Below are 18366 nucleotides of genomic sequence, written 5' to 3'. Positions count from 1 at the left end.
CTAGGGTAGGGCACAATCACCGATCAGGGTAGGGTCATAATAATCCCCTAAAATATTTACATACACAACAATTCCCCCATTTGTTTTTAGTAAACAAACAACATTGTCACAATTATTAAAGGAAAAACTAGTCAATAATAAAAGAGCAGCTGTTTGCATAAGTGCATCACAGGAAAATGTAAAGAAAAACTTCTAACCTAAACACAGGGTGTCTAAAACCAGAAACATGTATCACCCAATGGTGGGATCAAATACCACCCAATGGTGGAAGCAGAATCAGGTACCACCTTAGGGTGGGGGCAGAATGCCAGGTCACACCCTAGGGTAGGGTATAATCACCCATCAGGGTAGGGTCAGTAACATAATAATCCCCTAAAATATTTACATACACAACAGCTACCTATCATGTCAGTTCATTGGCTCAGCTCTATAGATCCTGGAATTTCCAGTGCATGTGGTGGCATATGTGGTTGAATGAAGCCTCCAAATTCCTCAATACTGACACCCCAGTAAGAACACATCAAATTAAATGGGAAAGTAACATAGAAGCCACCAAGCTAAATCAATAGCACAAAGTACTCAACTAGAACAAACAGCTTAGTAAAACAATGACCCCATTGCAAGACATATCAATTTTCACACATTTTCTTTTAATTTTTTTCTCAATAACTCAATTACCATTTAGTTGTCACAAGCAATATAAAGTAAATTATTTTGAGGCAGGTGAGAAACTGGAAGCAATGGTGGTGGGCTGTTACAATGGTTGTGCAATTAGTGTTAGAAATCTGAATGCCAGAAATAGCTGCATTATGAACAATACTGTACATTGTAGTGTTTAAGTAAAAGTAATACAATCTTTTAAAGGATGATAAAGAGGACTGGAGAGGTAGTACAGCAGGTAGAATGCTTGCATTTTAAACCCTGGCTCCACATAAAGTACCCTAAGCACTGTCAGGAGTGAGTGAGCATTAAGCATAGCTCGATGTGTCCCATCCCTCCAAAAAATACCCAAAAGAGTAAGAACTGAAAAGGTAGGTGGGTCCCTTGAAGGAGTTTATTGGTTTTCCTAGGCTTTCCCCATATTTCCCTCCCGGCTCCAAAGGGAGGGTCTGGGGCTGGGGGCTCTGACCTTCCAACCTTCAAATCGGGAAGGATCTCCTTCCTTCCTGGGAACTGGGAGGTTCAGCCAGAACGGCGTTTGGCAGCCCTCCGCCATGCCAAGGGCCTCTTTAACTGGGCCTAGGAAGGGGTGCAGGACATGGGTCACCCCAGCACCCTTCTACCTCCTTCCTCCAGTGCTCCAGGGCTTTTCCTGGCCACATGGCTGGGCAAGCCAGTGAGGTGGGTCCCTTGGAGGAATGTATTGGTTTTCCTAGGCTTTCCCCATTTCCCTCCCAGCTCCAAAGGGAGGGTCCGGGGGTGGGGGTTCTGACCTTCCGGCCTTCTAGCTCGAGAAGGATCACCTTCTTAAACCTGTGCATTGTGAAACCACGAGGGGGGCAAACATTATGACAAATATATGGATATCATCGTGTTTCATTGCTTGTCATTATCTGAACGCCGTCCAGGAGCTCGTTTTATTCCTTTACTCCCTCACTCCCATCTCTTGTTACCCCACATTTAACCATTTTTCTGTACTAATGATTTTTGTTTTGGCCAAGGTGGATTACATATCTTTCACAGTACTTTTTGAGTGGAGTCTGAAGCTTCAGCAGGCAATGCGTCACGGCAAGGTTTCATGCTGTAGGCTTTTTGGCCAAAATAAGGTGAAGATGCAGCCTCAGCTGCCCCCACAGCTTTCTCTCTCCTTCCTCCCCGTCCCCAGGGTTGTTCCTGGACACCTGCTCAGGGTCCCAGCAAGTGGGTTCCGGTGAGGTGCAATTTAAAAGAGACCCCAGGCTTCCTTGCTCCTGCAAGGGGCTGGGAGGGGACTGGTGAACTTTGAACTTCCAGCAATTAGGAAGCAAACACCTCTCGGGGAGTCGGAAGCTTCAGCAGGCAACAAGGGGAGGACATGACTCTATGTTCTTTTCACTTGTCCAAATCACAGACCAAAGTGGTGTCTAGGAAATACCCTCCTCCCTCTTGACTATTTCTAAAACACAAAAGGGACACGTGTATCTCCTTTGTATATCTCAGATGTATTCCCTTAACATCTATAACTCTTCTCGAACATCCTCATATACTGACAATTTTGCCCACTGGATTTGTTATTTGATTGTTTGATTTTCCCCCTTTGAGATCTGTTTTATAAGCAATACTGGTAGAAGAGTATCTCTGTATAGATTTCATGTTTGAACCCAGTTACGGGGAATGTTGGATTTTATTCGTCGGCCCCCAGATGCACCAACAATATCTTGTGGCATTGCTCCTCTTTTGCATAGGCACATTAAAATGGGAAAATAATACATATGCAAACAAGTTCTTATCTAATAGAGATGGGAACGCAAATTTGGTAATGTAATTAGGCCTTTTACCCTGAACATTGGCATGATTTGGCTTAGGCCTCAGAAGAATGGGCATAGTCCACACACACCTGAACAATAGATACCATCTATGGAAACAACCACAATTGTCTATAACATTACCAGGATCCAAGCCTCTAACAGGGAAGACCTACCACTGCTTTGGCATTGACTTACTCCAAAGAGTGCTCCCAACACCCAGACGACTCAGCAACAGTCTGCATGCAGGGCAGATCACTCCGCATTTAATGGTATGCTGAAACTAGAGGATGCTCCACATCAGCCTGACATCGATGAAAGAAATGCACAGAATCCAGAGTCTTTAAATATAAGAATCTGATACCAACAATAGCTAAAGTGTGAAAAAGTTTCACTGAAATCTTGAGAATGACTCGAGTTGGACGGACTGGTATGCCTGGAACCCAGAGTCAGTCTTATACCAATAAACTTCTGGGTGAGGCCTTTTTGTAATCAGGTCAAGGATTTTTTTCCATTTTCCCCTATTTCTGGACCTATGCAAACAACAGCGATTGCCACTACCACACCTTTACTATATTTTTTTACTCTTATCCTTTAAGGAAAAAAAAATACAACTAACTGAACTTAAAAACAAATAACTGTAGTAGAATGCCCGTCTCGAATACAGGTAGGAGAAGGAAAGGGGGAGGGGGTAATGTTACACTGGTGAAGGGGGTGTTCTGGTTATGACTGTAACCCAACTATGATCATGTTAATTAAATAAAAAATATATTTAAAAAAAGAATTGAGGGGGCCGGGCAGTGGCGCTGGAGGTAAGGTGCCTGCCTTGCCTGCGCTAGCCTAGGACGGACCGTGGTTCAATCCCCCGGTGTCCCATATGGTCCCCCAAGAAGCCAGGAGCAACTTCTGAGTGCATAGCCAGGAGTAACCCCTGAGCGTCACAGGGTGTGGCCCAAAAACCAAAAAAAAAAAAAAAAAGAATTGAAAAGGTAGAGGTAAAATTGTCTTTTCTATTTGGGGGTAACACAGAAAACCCTAGTACTCTACAATAATATTTTATTAAACTGAATGATTGAATTTTGCAAGATTTTATGATGTAAGATCAGTATAAAAATCCATTTATTTCCAGAGCCAAAAAGATAGTACAGCACAAATGGCACTTGTCTTAGATGTGGCTAAAATTTGATTCGTGGCATTCCATATAGTCCCCCGAGCACCATCAGGAGTGTTTCTTGCATGCAAAATGAGTAGTAACCCCTGAGCATTATCAGGTGTGGCCACAAAAATAAAACCCACATATATATATATATATATATATATATAAGAATTTTGTGGGTTTTATTTTTGTGGCCACACCTGATAATGCTTATATATATTATTATATATTATTATATATTTATATATATTTTATATATATATTTTATTTTTGTGGCCATACCTGATAATGCTTATATATATATATATGAGATTACTCCAGGCTCTACACTCAGAAATCACTCCTGGCAGGCTCAGGGGACCATATGGGATGCCGGAATTCAAACCACTGTCCTTCTGCATGCAAGGCAAATGCCCTACCTCCATGCTATCTCTCTGGCCCCTTATTTTTTATATTTTAATAGTAACCATCCCCCAGCTTGTTTCTTTGTTTTGCTGCTGGTCCTGCCTGATCTCCCTGACATCTCTTGCCCCATTTTAAGTTTGTGTGCCTGCAGAAAGAGGGACCCTCTGTTTTCTCTCATCAAACACAGCCAGTGCTGCCTGAAGAGTTTCCCCCCAGCCTGCTTCTAAATTCCATTCCTGGTCCAAATCTTCCTGCCATCCCTCACCCCATCACAGTAAAGAGAGGTTTGTGTATCAGTAAAGAGAGGGACCCACCAGGCCATCCATCAACTCTCCTCTTCCCAAATTGTGTGGACACGGAAGACATTTCAATTTATATCGTATTTCTAGGAAGGGTGGACTTAGCACTTGTTTTTCCTAGAAAATATACAGCTCAAAACTCAGTTGAATAAACCAATGAATTAGTCTGCAATCATACTTAAATAACCTCACTTGTTTAGAAAAATAACCTCTAATGCAGATATATCTCTAGCCATCTTTTATACAATCAGTTCAATAGATCAATTTTTAAACACTTTGAGAATCCAGCATAACAACCCACAAAATGCAAAGAACAATGGAAATACTAAGAAAGACAACCGCAGTTGGGGATATGGAGAGAAATCCTGGCTAATTTCAAAATCCACCAAAACAACTGAGTTTGATAGATGAGGAACTAAAATCAACACTTAATGTTTTAGCAACCAAAATCAAAGAGTCACTAGCCTGAAAAATTAAGCAGATGAACAATTCAACTAATTCAAAAAAGAACTCTTTCAGAAGATAAAAGAATTTATACAAATGGAACTGAAGTAACTAGAAAACATGTTAGCAAGTCATAGTAGCAGAATTACACAGGTATAAAATCACATAAACAAATAGACAAATTGCAAGTCATCATTGATAAAGAAGTAAAAAAAAGAGAGACAAAACAATAAAAGATAATTTAGGTATTTAAAAGTACAAAAGAAATAAAGATAAAAGACATAATCTCCTAATTATAGGAATACTAGAGGGGAGGAAAACAGGCAAGTGTAAGAACAAGTAGTGAGGAAGATAATAGAGAATTTTTTCTTTTTTTTTTTTTTGTTTTTGTTTTTGTTTTTGTTTTTTGGGGTCATACCCGGCAGTGCTCAGGGGTTATTCCTGGCTCCAGGCTCAGAAATTGCTCCTGGCAGGCACAGGGGACCATATGGGGTTCCGGGATTCGAACTGATGACCTCCTGCATGAAAGGCAAACGCCTTACCTCCATGCTATCTCTCTGGCCCCGAGAATTTTTTCATTCTTTGGAAAGAGGCTGATGTACAAATCCAAGAGGCAAAAAGAGTACAAAAAAAAATAGACCCTAACTGAAAAATGGCAAGCAAACAAACAAACAAACAAACAAAAACAAAAAATAAAGAGAGAGGTGGACTCTAAAGTGGTAAAAGAGAAGAAAAACCTTAAGTATAAAGGAAAGAACATAAGAATCAAATCAGATATTCCATTTAAAACAATCCAAAATGAGTGGAATGACATATTCAAACTATTGAATGAAAGAAACTTTCAACCTAGAGTCCACTACCCAGCAAACTTTTCATTTACATGGAAGGGAGGGATAAAAACATCCTTAGACAAAAAATAACTTGCAATATTCACTCTAACCAAACTGATTCTAAATAAACTACTCAAAGATCAATTATATAAACCAAATACCCAATTGTAATAGCAACAACCCTATACAATATAAGGGCACAACAGTCCTATCAATAGTTTCCTTAAATGTCAATGGTCTAAACTCTCCCATCAAAAGACACAGAGTAGCAGGTTGGATAGGAGATAAAACCCAGCATCTGCTGCTTATAGGAAACACTCTTAAAATCTCAGGATAGACACAGGCTCAGAGTAAATGGAAGGAAAACAGTAATACAAGCCACTTGAAAACAGAAAAAAGCTGCAACAGCTATACTTGTATCAGACCAAATTGCATTCAATCTCAAGAAAGTACTTAAAGATAAAAATGGATCAGGGAAACTGTAGACCAATAAATACTAACTCTAATCAACATTTACACACCAAATTTAAATTCAGCAAAATACGTAAGGCTTTCTTACTCACAAACCTAAAGAAACATATGACAGAAACATAATAGCAGAGGAAGATTCCAATATGCCATTATCACCCTAGAGTCAAATCCACTAGGCAGAACACTAGCAAATAAGAGCCCTAAATGAGAAACTAGAAGAACTAGGACTAATGGATCTATATAGGACCTTTCACCCACAAAAAGCTGAATGCTGAATACATATTATTCTCAGTGCACATGGAATCTTTTCTAGGATAGACCGTGTTTTAGGACACAAGTCTAACTTACATAAAATCACAAATTAAATAATTATACCAAGCATCCTAAATGATGTCACAGAGATCAAGATTAATTGTAAAAAGAAGATGTGAATAAAATCTAATATCTGGAACTAAACAACATGCTGCTCAACAACAGCTGGATCAAAGAGGAATCAAGAAAGAAATAGGTTTCTTGAGATTAATGATAATGAAGAAACAAATTGTCAAAATCTATGGGACAGAGCAAAAGCAGTAATTAAAAAGAAACACATAGCAATACAGGCCTACAATAGGAAATAAAGGGAAAAAAGAAAAAGACAAAATCAACAAACTAAATGCACACCTTAAATATCTGGAAAACCAACAGCAAAAGAACCCAAACACAAGCAAAAAAAAAGAAATAATAAAAAACAGAGCAAAAATCAACAATATAAAAAAACAAAGAAAACAATACAAAGAATTGATGAGACCAGTAGCTGGTTTTTTTTTTTTTTTTTTTTTTTTTGGTTTTTGGGCCACACCCGGTAACGCTCAGGGGTTACTCCTGGCTATGCGCTCAGAAGTCGCTCCTGGCTTGGGGGACCATATGGGACACCGGGGGATAGAACCTCGGTCCGTCCAAGGCTAGCGCAGGCAAGGCAGGCACCTTACCTCTTGCGCCACCTCCCGGCCCCTGGTTTTTTTTAAATAAACAAGATAAACTGTTAGTAAGACTCACAAGGAAAAAAGGGGAAATATTCAAATAAATTGGATCAGAAATGAAAGAGGAGAGACTGCAAAAGAACCCCAAGAAATTCAAGTCATTATGAGAGCTTATTATGAAAAGCTGTGTTCTGTTAAGCTAGAGAACCTAGAATGGACAGATTTCAAAACAAAACAAAACAAAACAAAACATCTCCCAATACTGAATGAGGAGGAAGTAGAAAGCCTAAATAGGTCAATCGTAAGTAAAGTAATTAAAATATTAATGAATAAACTTCCCAAGAATAATAGTCCAGCACCACACAGGTTTACAGGTGAATTATATCTGTAAATTTCACCAAAAAAAAAAATTGACTACAACAAGTACCAGAGAAAATGCTTAAATCTTATCTAAATTGAACTTAAGAATTGACATGAGGGAAGTGAATACAATTGAAGCCATAAAAATCTCCCATTTCTTACTCATTAAACTGTCTGCAATAGAAAATATTTACCTATGGTAAATATTTATCAATGGTCCACAGGTCCTTCCTTAAGATTAAGTCAAAATACGTGTCCTTTCAAAGACCTGCACATATATAATTGTAGTTGCTTTTTTCTATAATTGATAGCCAGTAGCAATGAGTATTCATCTCGGTGTTCACCAAATGAATAAACAGAGAAAACATAGCATATTCATAATACAGCACAATGAACAGTAAGATTTGAAGGACTATGGATACACACTACACAGATGATCCTCAAATCCAGCACATGAAACAGCAGAGGACTGACACAAAAGATTCTAGACTTTAAGGTGCCACTTATTTTGAAAGTGAGAACTGGAAAAACAAACTATTGACAATAGATATTGGAACAGTGTTGCCTGTGGATGTAGGAACTTAGGAAAAGAGAATCTGAAGGGACTTATCTGAGTTCAAGGCAATGTTCACTATCTTGATTGAGGTAGTGAATAACTGTCTACCATTTTTTGTTTGCTTGTTTCTTTATAGGTTATACCTAATTATGCTCAGGGCTTACTCCTAGCTCTGTGCTCAAGTATCACTCCTGGAAGGGGCCCAAGGGACCATATTGATGGACCTGGGGATGGAACCTGGTCAGCCATGTCAAGGCAAGCTCCCTACTCGATGTACTGTAACATAGACCTGGACTGTTTATTTATACCAAAACTAATGGGTCATGAAGTATGAGAGGCATGAGGAGATAATACTGGGGTTAAGGCACTTGTATTGCAAAACGTCAATGTAGGTTTGATCTTTGGCACTATATAGGGTCTTCTGAGTCCCTCCAGGAGTGATTCCTAAGCACAGATCCAAGAGTAAGCCCTGAGCACAGTTGGGTATGACTCTGTAATACCCACTAAGCCCTGAAATTGGCAGTATTTAATTTCATATCCATTTTATTTTATTACAATAAAAAATACCCATCTATACAGGACTTCAGAACAACCATCCTAGAGAAGAAGGTAGAATGCGGTTGGTTGTTTCTGTTTTTGTTTTTTTTTTTCAATGACTCTGAACAAAGATGTCACTGATTATCAACTTCTTAGAGGAATGCAAAGAATGTTCAATTAAAGGCATAAGAAAGTGAAAAACTCCTCCTGGAGCCTGTGTTAGAAAAGAGATTCCAAGGCCATTCCTCAAGGCCAGTGCTCATCAATTCTTGCCAGGAACACTCCGGGAGGATTCCTGTGAGTCAGAGGTCAGAGTCCTGATTTTGCACTGAGCAGACTCTCTAAGAAGACAGTCAAGGTAAACAAACAGGTTGATGATGACCTGTGATGACTGCAGTAAAGGCAGTGTCCTCAGGAACAAGTGACCGAGCCTAGCAAAAGGGCTGAGGAGCTGTAGAGATTGAGGGTGCCCAGGAAAGAATTCTGAAGTGATGTTGAGTCAGGCCATGAGACTAAATGCATGGGGCAGCATTCCAGACAGCAGAGGGAGGATAGCATCCTGAGACAGAAAGGAGACAAGGAGGCAGCCTGCAGAGATGCCGGCCAAGCCATGTAATAGATTCAGACAGGGGAAAGGCTGGGCTGGGTGGAGAGTGAGATGCCACCCCATCATGCCAGAACTATGGATAGGTACAGGAGGGACTGTGAGGGGGACAATGGAGCAACTTTAGGTTTCAACAGGCAGGTGAAAGATGGTCCAAAAGGAAAAGGGATTCAGGTGGGGCAAGGCTGAAGGCAAAGGGAACAGTGAGGATGCTCCTGCCTTGGTGATGGCCAGACTTGTAGGGGCATGCACAGGGCACTTTTCAGAGAGGGAAGAAATGTCTGGGGCCAGAGAGATAGCTTGAAGGTAGAGCATTTGCCTTGAATGCAGAAGGACGGTGGTTTGAATCCCGGCATCCCATATGGTCCCCCGAGCCTGCCAGGAGCGATTTCTGAGCATAGAGCCAGGAGTAATCCCTGCCCTGTGTGAACCAAAAACAAAAACAAAAAAAAACAAAAAAAAAAAAAAAAAAAAAAAAAACAACCAAAAAAAGAAAGGTTAATGTCAGGTGCTGACCTGATTTGCTGATGAATTTACTCAATGGGAAAAGAGGGCAAGGGCAGACTGGGAGGGGAATTCTGAGGTACAGTGAGTCAGGCAGAATAGTAAGACTTTCTTTGGCTGTTGGGTAGTCCACACCTGGCATTCCATCATGGATTATTTCTGGTGGTGATCAGAGGTCCATATGCATAATACAGGATGGAACCAGGATTCAGTCACATGCAAAGCAAGTTTTTTGTTTTTGTTTTTGTTTGGGTTTTGTTTTGTTTGAAGGTCAAAACTGGCGCTGCTCAGACACTATTCCTGGCTTTGCACTCAGGAATCACTCCTAGTGGGCTCAGGGGATCAAATGGGATGCCAGGAATTGAACCCGGATTAGTGACATGAACAATGCTATACTAACTCTCTGGCCCAGCAAGTGTCTTTATCTGTGTATCTGTATGTGTTATTTTGTTGTTGCTATTGTTTGTTGTTGTTATAGTTTGAACTGCACCCAGGTGTACTCAAGACTTATTTCTGCCTCTGACTTAGAGATCACTCCCGGTGGGGTTCAAGGGACCCTTATGAGGTGTCGGGGTTCAAAAACAGATTGTGCTTGCAAGGAAGCACCTTAACTGAAGTACTATTTATCTGGCTCTCAGACAAGGCAACTGTTTTCATCTCTGTACATCTCTCCAGCCCAACATTTTCACTGTTCTGACTGAGACACAAAAGTCAGCCTGGAGCTCAGAAAGCCTGGGCTGGAGATACAACGTTCAAGGCCACTGCTACACAGACAATACTGAAGTAGTGAAGTTGGAGGCTGTTGGGTGGGAAAGAGTGTCATAGAGTAAAAGGAAGTGGGACTAGGGGTTCATGATTATGGCTTAGGGAAAGAGCACCTGCTTGGAAGCAGGAGGCCATGAGTCTGAGCCATAGAATTACCCCATATTCCAAAGAAAACCCCAGTGGCACTGCTGTTATATGATTCCTAGCACCATAAATAAAGTGCTTGACTTCCAGTACTTTGCAACCAATGTATGCAATCCTAGTATGCACAGCAGCTGCCAATCATCGCAACAACAAAGGAGAGGGAAGAAGGAAAAAGCTTAAATAAAAATAGTACATTTAGAAAAACAAACATATGGGCCAAGGAGCTAGTGGCAAAGCATATTGCCCATATGTGTGAGGCCTGGGTTTAATCCTGGAATCTGAGTCCCCCCTCCCCAAAGCCCTGCTGGGTGACACCCTTGCAGAGTATGAATCAAGGCTCCTCCTATCAGAATGATGTTGTGTACAGCTGTGACTTACCCTGAACAGTGAGAACCGAGGGGGATTTTTCAGGCCATTCATTTATCCGCTTGCTGTTCTGAACCCAAAAAATGTTGATGGGCTCAGGTGGGCCCTCTGCCTGGCACGTTAGGTTGAAGGCTGTGTTTTTGGAGACATTCAAGCTCTGGGGCTGGCGAATAAAATATGGAAGTCCTGCAGGGAAACAGCCGAGTGAAAGGATGGTTAAGATCTGCAGCCTAGGCAAAGCCCCCAGGGGAGAGGAAAATGTACTGAAATTTGGCGACAGATTGTTTTTATTTTGCTCAGTTTAGTTAAAGATCACAATTGATGTTGCAGGAGGCTAGTTGGGGCTTAGATCACTGCATTATTTGCCATGCAGTGCTGGGATACACTGCTGGGCTTCTGCATGTAAAGCATGAACTTAGCCCTCTGGGCCACCTCCACAGTCCCAGGTATTTTAATATATGATCTCAGACCTAAAATGGTCAATTTATACGTCCTGAAAGCCAAGTGCAAAAAACAAATAATTCCTACCAGTCAGGTAAGAAAAAAACAGATAATTCCTGCCAATCTAGCTCCAGCTGGCATTCCTGGGCACCCCCCATCATAGGCTCTGGAAAGACTCAGAACTGGGTGTGACCCAAAAACCAAAAAAAAAAAAAAAAAAAAAGAACTGGTTCCACCTGACAGGAGACTTGATGGTTTCCAAATCAAGGTGGTTTTTTTTTTTTTTTTTTTTTTTTTTTTTTTTTTTTACAAAACCTGCTTTAGGCTGGCAATTTTCCAGTCTAAATACTGGAAAATACAAAACAAACATGGAGTGAGAGACAAAGCCACTGAATGGGTCTGCTGATGTCTCTAGAAAAATGGATGATGTGTGAGACTTTCAGGCTGCAGAGGGTGAGTATTTTTATCTGTGCATTGTACAGTGGGGCAAAGTTCAAGCTCATAAAAGCAATGTTGAGAGTCACTCGATTACCATCTTGATTTCCCCTATAATTCTGGAATCAAGGCCATTCAGGAAAGAACACTAAGATAACCCAAAACCAGTCAACACTTATTTGGGGCAGTTGCCAAAAAATTTAACAGGTTTAAATTTTAACATTTAACTAATTATCCTTAGGTATTCAAGTTGTATTCTTTGGGGACTGGTGACTTTTAGGCAGATCATAGCTGGAATAATGTATAATTATCCTTTTTTTTTCTCTTTCAAGGTGTTTAGTTTCATTTTTTGCTTTTTTGACTCATTGAAACCAAAGGGGTTTGCTAGGATTCTAAAAAGTTAAACAACTCCTCAAAATACTCAAAGTATTTTTCCCAGGTGATTGTTCCCAACTCCTGCTGATGGTATGGAAAAACTGAGGTTTTACCTGTCCAGCTTAGAGGAGCCCCTGCAACGTTTATAAATATTTTTGGGGTGAGGGATGGGAATTGGGGTAAAGGGAAGAAGGATGAGGGTGTCTACCTCTGCATGTGAACCAAATACTATGCATATTAGGTTCAAGAGTTTGCAGAGAATACACACCAAGCTCAGGGAGACAGTATAACTAGTAAATGCTTGACTTGCACATGGCCTACCTGGGTTTGATCTGCGTAGAGTTCCCTGAATCCCACCAGAAATGACCCCTGACCACAGAAGCAGGGGTAAACCCTGAACATAGCCAGCTGTAGTCCCAATAAGAGAATACATAGCAGAGAAGCCTTTTCATGGGAGATGCTTCTAGCTGAACTTCTCTGAAAAGCTGTCTGGATCAAGGAGGGTCAGGAGAAAGAAAAAACATGTGCTTGGACAGTTTTACTTTCTAGAGACTTCCAAGAGGAGGGACAAAGGAACCACAGGAAGTTATTTCCTGCCTGAATCCTGGTGATTCGAAGGACATTTTCAGTACCCACTAGGGTGACAATCCAGGTGTTTTGTCCTGGAAGCCTTTCTTGGCATGCCTGCCAATACAGACTCAACCTGCCAAGTTCACAGTCTTGGTTGACCTGGTCTGGCTCAGCTCATAGGCTCCACTAAAGTTCAGTTGCCTTGAGGCACAAATGTCCTTGCCTAGTACCCCTCTTCTCCCCTTCACCAAGTCCTATCTTGTCATTCATGCACCAAATTGTGTGCCTGATAATTTGATTCCCAGACTGAAAAGTTTCCCAGAAAACTGCTGGGTCAGCTCCAGATGCCTCCCAACCTCCTGTTTTCACAGGACTCAGAGGCTAGACAAGAAAGAGTACTGAATATACTGAATAATAACAAATCTCTATCTCACAGATAAGTGCTACCTGGTGCCAGCTCTGAGAACAAAGTAATGAAATGCTCCTCTGTAAGAGCCCTCACTCTTTTTTTGGTAAATAACCTGAATACAAGAAAATACTAATAGATCAGAGCTAAAACTTTGGGTTGAGTTCATTTCATTATTACAGAATTCTACAAAGAGGAGCCCCTCCTTACAATACTTCCATGCTTATGAAACTGCAGGGTTCATACACAGAATTATAAACAGACACAACAAACTAGGAAGAGATTACAGGAAGTAATTCAGAAAAGCCTGTGGTGGGGAGGGAGAGATAGTTCAGCGGGTAGGGGTTTTGCCTTGCCTGCAGCAGACTTAGGTTTTACCCAAGAGTAAGCCCTGAATGAACAGTCAGGAATAAACCCTGAGCACAGTTGGGTGTGGACCCCAAATTTAAAATCCTGTAGCAATTGCACACTCTGGGCTTTGGGCTTACCTTGTACCTCGATGTAGATGGGGTCAGACACAATTTCTTCATCATTTATTTTCATCTTACAGACATAGGATCCATTGTCTGGACGCTCCACTTTGGCTATACTTTAGAGAAAAAACACATGATATTTAGAGTGGTATACTTAAAATCCTCTAAAGCAACAGAACATTCTTCAACTTCTTGGTTATAGATTAAGATGTCAATCTTTCTTTGTGGGTGGTTTTTTTTTTGTTGTTGTTGTTGTTTGGGGGGGGCCACACTGGAAGTGTTCAAGGCTTACTCTTGGCTCTGTGCTTAGGGATCACTACTGGTAGGGCTCTAGGGAACCTAATGATGCCAGGAACTTGAAACCAGACAGTGATAAGCATGCAAAGGCAAACAAATTACTCTATCTAGTGTTCTATCTCTCCAACCCCAAGATAACTAATCTATGTCAGCATTCATCAGGATTGGTAGTCCAATGGTTGAATATTTCAACTCTAGATGTTTCAATGAAGGCACCTTCAAATGTGAGTAACATGCAAATAGAGTCAAATTAAAACTGATGATTTCCCTAACCTATAGGTGGCCCTCATTCAAACAGTTGAATGTTTCTGTACAGAGTCTCCTGAGAAGTGGGAATCTGCTTCCAAGTGCCTTCAACTTACAACAAGAACATCAATTCTTCCTAGGTCTCCAGTCAACAGAACTTGTTCTCTCTCTCTCTCTCACCTCTCTCTCTCTCTCTCTCTCTCTCTCTCTCTCTCTCTCTCTCTCTCTCTCTCTCACACACACACACACACACACACACACACACACACACACACACACTCTCTCACACACATTCTCTTGCCCTCTCCCCACTCTTCTCTATTCCTCTTTCCTTCCCTTTCTCTCATAATCTAAACAATGCATGTGTTCTACCTTGTCTTCATTTTTTATGGTAGACACTATTTTGGGGGGCTCAAAATTAGGACACCAGCCCCTCAAAGCACTTGTCAAGTTTGTAGTCTTATTTTAAAACTGTAATAATTAAGGATGTGTGGGCTAGTTTAGGCTCAGGGGCAACAGTAACATATCACAGACAATCTGCTGAGACTAGAACCCAATTCTATTCTCTGCACACAAAGCACTTTGCCTGGTTTTCCTTTCCATGAATTTCTCATTAAAAGGAAGGTCTAGAGCCAGAGAGACAGACAGCAGTAGGGTATTTGCCTTGTATGAGGCCAACCCAGGACAGACCTGGATTCAATTCCTGGCATCTCATATCTTCCCCCCAGCCTGCCAGAAGTGACTTCTGAGAAAAGAGTCAGACCCCTAACTGCCACAGGATGTGGCCCAAAACCCCAAACAAACAAACAAATAAATAAAGGAAAGTCTAGAAGATGGAGAGTTAGTACAGCAGGTAGGGCACTTACCTTGAATGTGACCAACTTAGTTCTATCATTGGCACTAAATATGGTTCCCCTAAGCCTGTCAGGAGTGATCCTTGAGTACAGATCTAAGAGTTAATCCTTGAGTGTCACAAAGTATGATACAAAAACAAAATTAAGAGTAAATAAATTGGGGCCGGAGAGATAGCATGGAGGTAAGGCATTTGCCTTTCATGCAGGAGTTCATCGGTTCGAATCCCGGCATCCCATATGGTCCCCCGTGCCTGCCAGGAGCAATTTCTGAGCCTGGAGCCAGGAATAACCCCTGAGCACTGCCAGCTATGGCCCAAAAACCACACACACACACACACACACACACAAAAGTAAATAAATTAAAGTCCAGTCTATCTTTGCCCTGCTGGGGATACTTCCAGTAGTTGGCCATCCCCTGAAGAGTGAACCTGAGCTCTCTGGGAGTGATTCACGGTCTCTCATGCCTAGGCCTGGCATATGCACAGGCATAAAACCTCAATTACAGATTTCCTTTCCTGGCATACCAGTTTGAGCATCATAGATAATAACAGAGGGTATGAAGGGTGGCCTGGGGACAAAGGAGCTGATACTTTCCATACATTTCCAAACTGAAGGCCGTAAACTCTGAGAAATGGGCACTGAATGAGTGAAAAAGGCTAAAGAGAGAGTTTTGGTATCCTCAGTTCTCCCATGAACACAGAGGGACTGATTTCCTCTCTGCTCATCGGATCCAAGCCAAGAAGGTCATACTGAGAGGAAAATGGAAAGAAAAACATGGAAGAGTGGGTGACTTTTTTCCCTGCATGTATCAACCCCACCCCCAATTTATTTCTCCTAAAGTAAAAGCAAACTCATCCCATAGCTTGTGAAAGGTTGAAGCTTAAAAAAGATAGAAAAGGGGCAGGGTCTGAGCAGCCAACCAGGTCCACAGGCCCCACAGACCACTGCAATGGTTTTCAGAACAAACTCACAGTAATCCTCAAACTACAGCCTGTGGGCCACATATTGCATTTGTTCCCATTTTGTTTCTTCACTTCAAAATAAGATATATGCAGTGTGCATAGAAATTTGTTCATAGTTTCTTTGTTTTTACTATAGTCTAGCCCTCCAATAGTCTGAGGGACAGTGAACTGGCTCCCTGTTTAGAAAGTTTGAGGACCACTGCGAGCCTAAAAATTTGAAGACCAGCCGGAAAGATAGCACAGAGGTAGGGCTTTTGCCTTGCAAACAGCCAATTCAGGACAGACAGTGTTTTGATTCCTGGCATCCCATATGGTCCCTTGAGCTTGCCAGAGGTGATTTCTGAGCACAGAGCCAGGAGTAACCCCTGAGTGTCATCACGTGTGGCCCAAAAACCAAAACATAAAAAATAAAAAATAAAATAAAAAATATGAGGACCAGAAAGATAGTACAGGGGAAAGGCACTGGCCATGTAGGCAGCCAACCTTGGTTCTATCCCCAGTACACCATAAGGTCTCTTGTGCCTCACCAGGTGTAATCCCTAAGAGCAGAGCCAGGAGTAAGTCCAGGGCACAGCCAGTTGTGGCCCCAAAATAGAAAAGAAACCCTCAATATTTGAAAACAACTTCACCCATCAATACAATTTTGCAGATTCTGATAGGATTCCTGTGAGAACCAGAGTAACTAAACCATAGCCCAGAACAGTGTCCAGCAGAAGAGTGCCATCACCTCTTCACTGCTCCTCAGGCCAAGAAAGGTGACCATCTTTGACCCTGAATTTCCTGCTGTGCTGACCTGAGCGGACCCCACTGACTTAAAAGTCTGCATTATCCAGCAAAGAACATACAGACCAGGAGTAGAAAAGGGGTCAAAACTCTGCAGCCACTAGTGCCAGGAAGAGAAGTGAGGAGCAACAGAGAGATGCAAGGTCTAGGTGCCTGCCAGCATTAACAAGTCCAAAGCCCTTGTCACTATCATAGCAAAGATTCTTCACAAGTAAGTCTACTTGCTTTCTGGAATCCAAGTCCTGGCCCCATGTTCAAGGCTGGTTGCAGAGTGGGGTGAAAGCTGGAGGGTTGTTCCACTGTCCCACCACAGGAAAAGACAGTCTCTGTGGGAGTGCAGCAGGGAAGCTTCATAAACCCAGAGTGGCATTCCAGGGACTCAACAACTGATTAAATCCCTGGAGTTGCAGAAAGTGCATGGTAAGGGGAGAAAGGAGCACCACTGATGAAGATGACCTGCACTTGTATTTATGGGTCTTTGCTTCCAGAGTGAGCTAGAGGCCATGGTAGGGAGAACACAGTTCTGAAATAACTCCCGAGAAAAGAATGGAGATTCCTGGGAGATATGCAATAGTAGTACAGACCTCAAGAACATATCAGGAATCAGGGTCTCTAAAGCGACCACAGGAAATTAGCTGCGTAAGGATAGGGGAAATTTGTGTTTCCAGACACGGAGATTGGGGGACAGAGGAGGATGGGTTCCTAGTTAAAATAAGGCAGAAAAAGCCTATGACAGGGGTGGGTTTAGGGGTTGGATGAGAGCTAAAAGGTCTGGGCACATGCCAACATGTATGAGGTCTGGAATGCAGCCTAGCATGATATGGGCCTCAAACATAGCTGCATACAGTTTTGGTGGCTCCAGATTTGTTAGGCCAAATCACCTTTAACCATTTCCAAGTACATGGGGATCATAGTACAATGGGGAAGATACTTGCCTCGCATGTGGCTGACCCAGGTTCAATTCCTGTTACCATACAGGTCTCTCACCAAGGCCTGTCAGTACTGACCCCTAAGTACTATACCAGGAGTAATCCCTGAACACTGCACGGTAGTGAACCCTGAGCACTGGTGGGCATTGTCTGGAAACAAAACAGAGTACTTGGGGTTCACACTGAAATCCGCGGGAATAACTCTAACCATCTCCCTTGCCCACCCCATAGCCCAATGCACTGAGGTGACCTCAGCTGCACAACTGGTGTCTGGTCGAAGTCTAGCCATCAAGGCCTCCTTTAAGACCAGAAGGAAAACGCCCTGCTTCAGTGCCTCTCCCCAGACACTTCATTGCTCCTTTCTCCATTTAAACATGACCTGCTGAGCTTGCCATCCAATAGCTCACTCGGGGAATTTTTCAGCCCCCAAACAATGAACTGCCTGTAAATATCTGCACGAGCTAGGCCGGGTTATGATCTAGAAAAATAAATGTTTACTCCCCTGTGTCAACAATGATGTCAGCGACATCACTGATGTCAGTGACAGTTCAAGTTCTCTTAGTATAAATTACCCTATCTGTCATTTCCTACTTTTGAGGAGTACTCAGCTTGGGAGCTTTGTGAAGTGGGGTTTGGGGCAATGGAAGGATGAACAAATATTACAAAGAGAAACAGGGTAGAGTGGGGCATTAACACACATTAGACCCTTCCATTAGAGCAGGGTCTGCTTGGTCTTAAATATTTTAAT

General features: G+C 42.0%; 1 protein-coding gene across 1 annotated transcript in view; it reads right to left on the bottom strand.

The window, feature by feature from the left end:
• Window positions 1-18366, bottom strand: part of MERTK (MER proto-oncogene, tyrosine kinase) — a 122861-nt gene that overhangs the window by 69272 nt on the left and 35223 nt on the right. The window contains exons 3-4 of the mRNA XM_049784458.1: window positions 13563-13663; window positions 10860-11033 (exon numbers count right to left, since the gene is read on the bottom strand). Coding sequence (XP_049640415.1) covers window positions 10860-11033; window positions 13563-13663 — 275 coding nt within the window. The remainder of the gene's footprint in view (window positions 1-10859; window positions 11034-13562; window positions 13664-18366) is intronic.

This window comes from Suncus etruscus, chromosome 12 (assembly GCF_024139225.1).
Source record: "Suncus etruscus isolate mSunEtr1 chromosome 12, mSunEtr1.pri.cur, whole genome shotgun sequence".
Taxonomy (NCBI): Eukaryota; Metazoa; Chordata; class Mammalia; order Eulipotyphla; family Soricidae; genus Suncus; species Suncus etruscus.
Note: the sequence above shows the minus strand (reverse complement) of the source record. Positions and strands in the feature narration are given on the sequence as shown.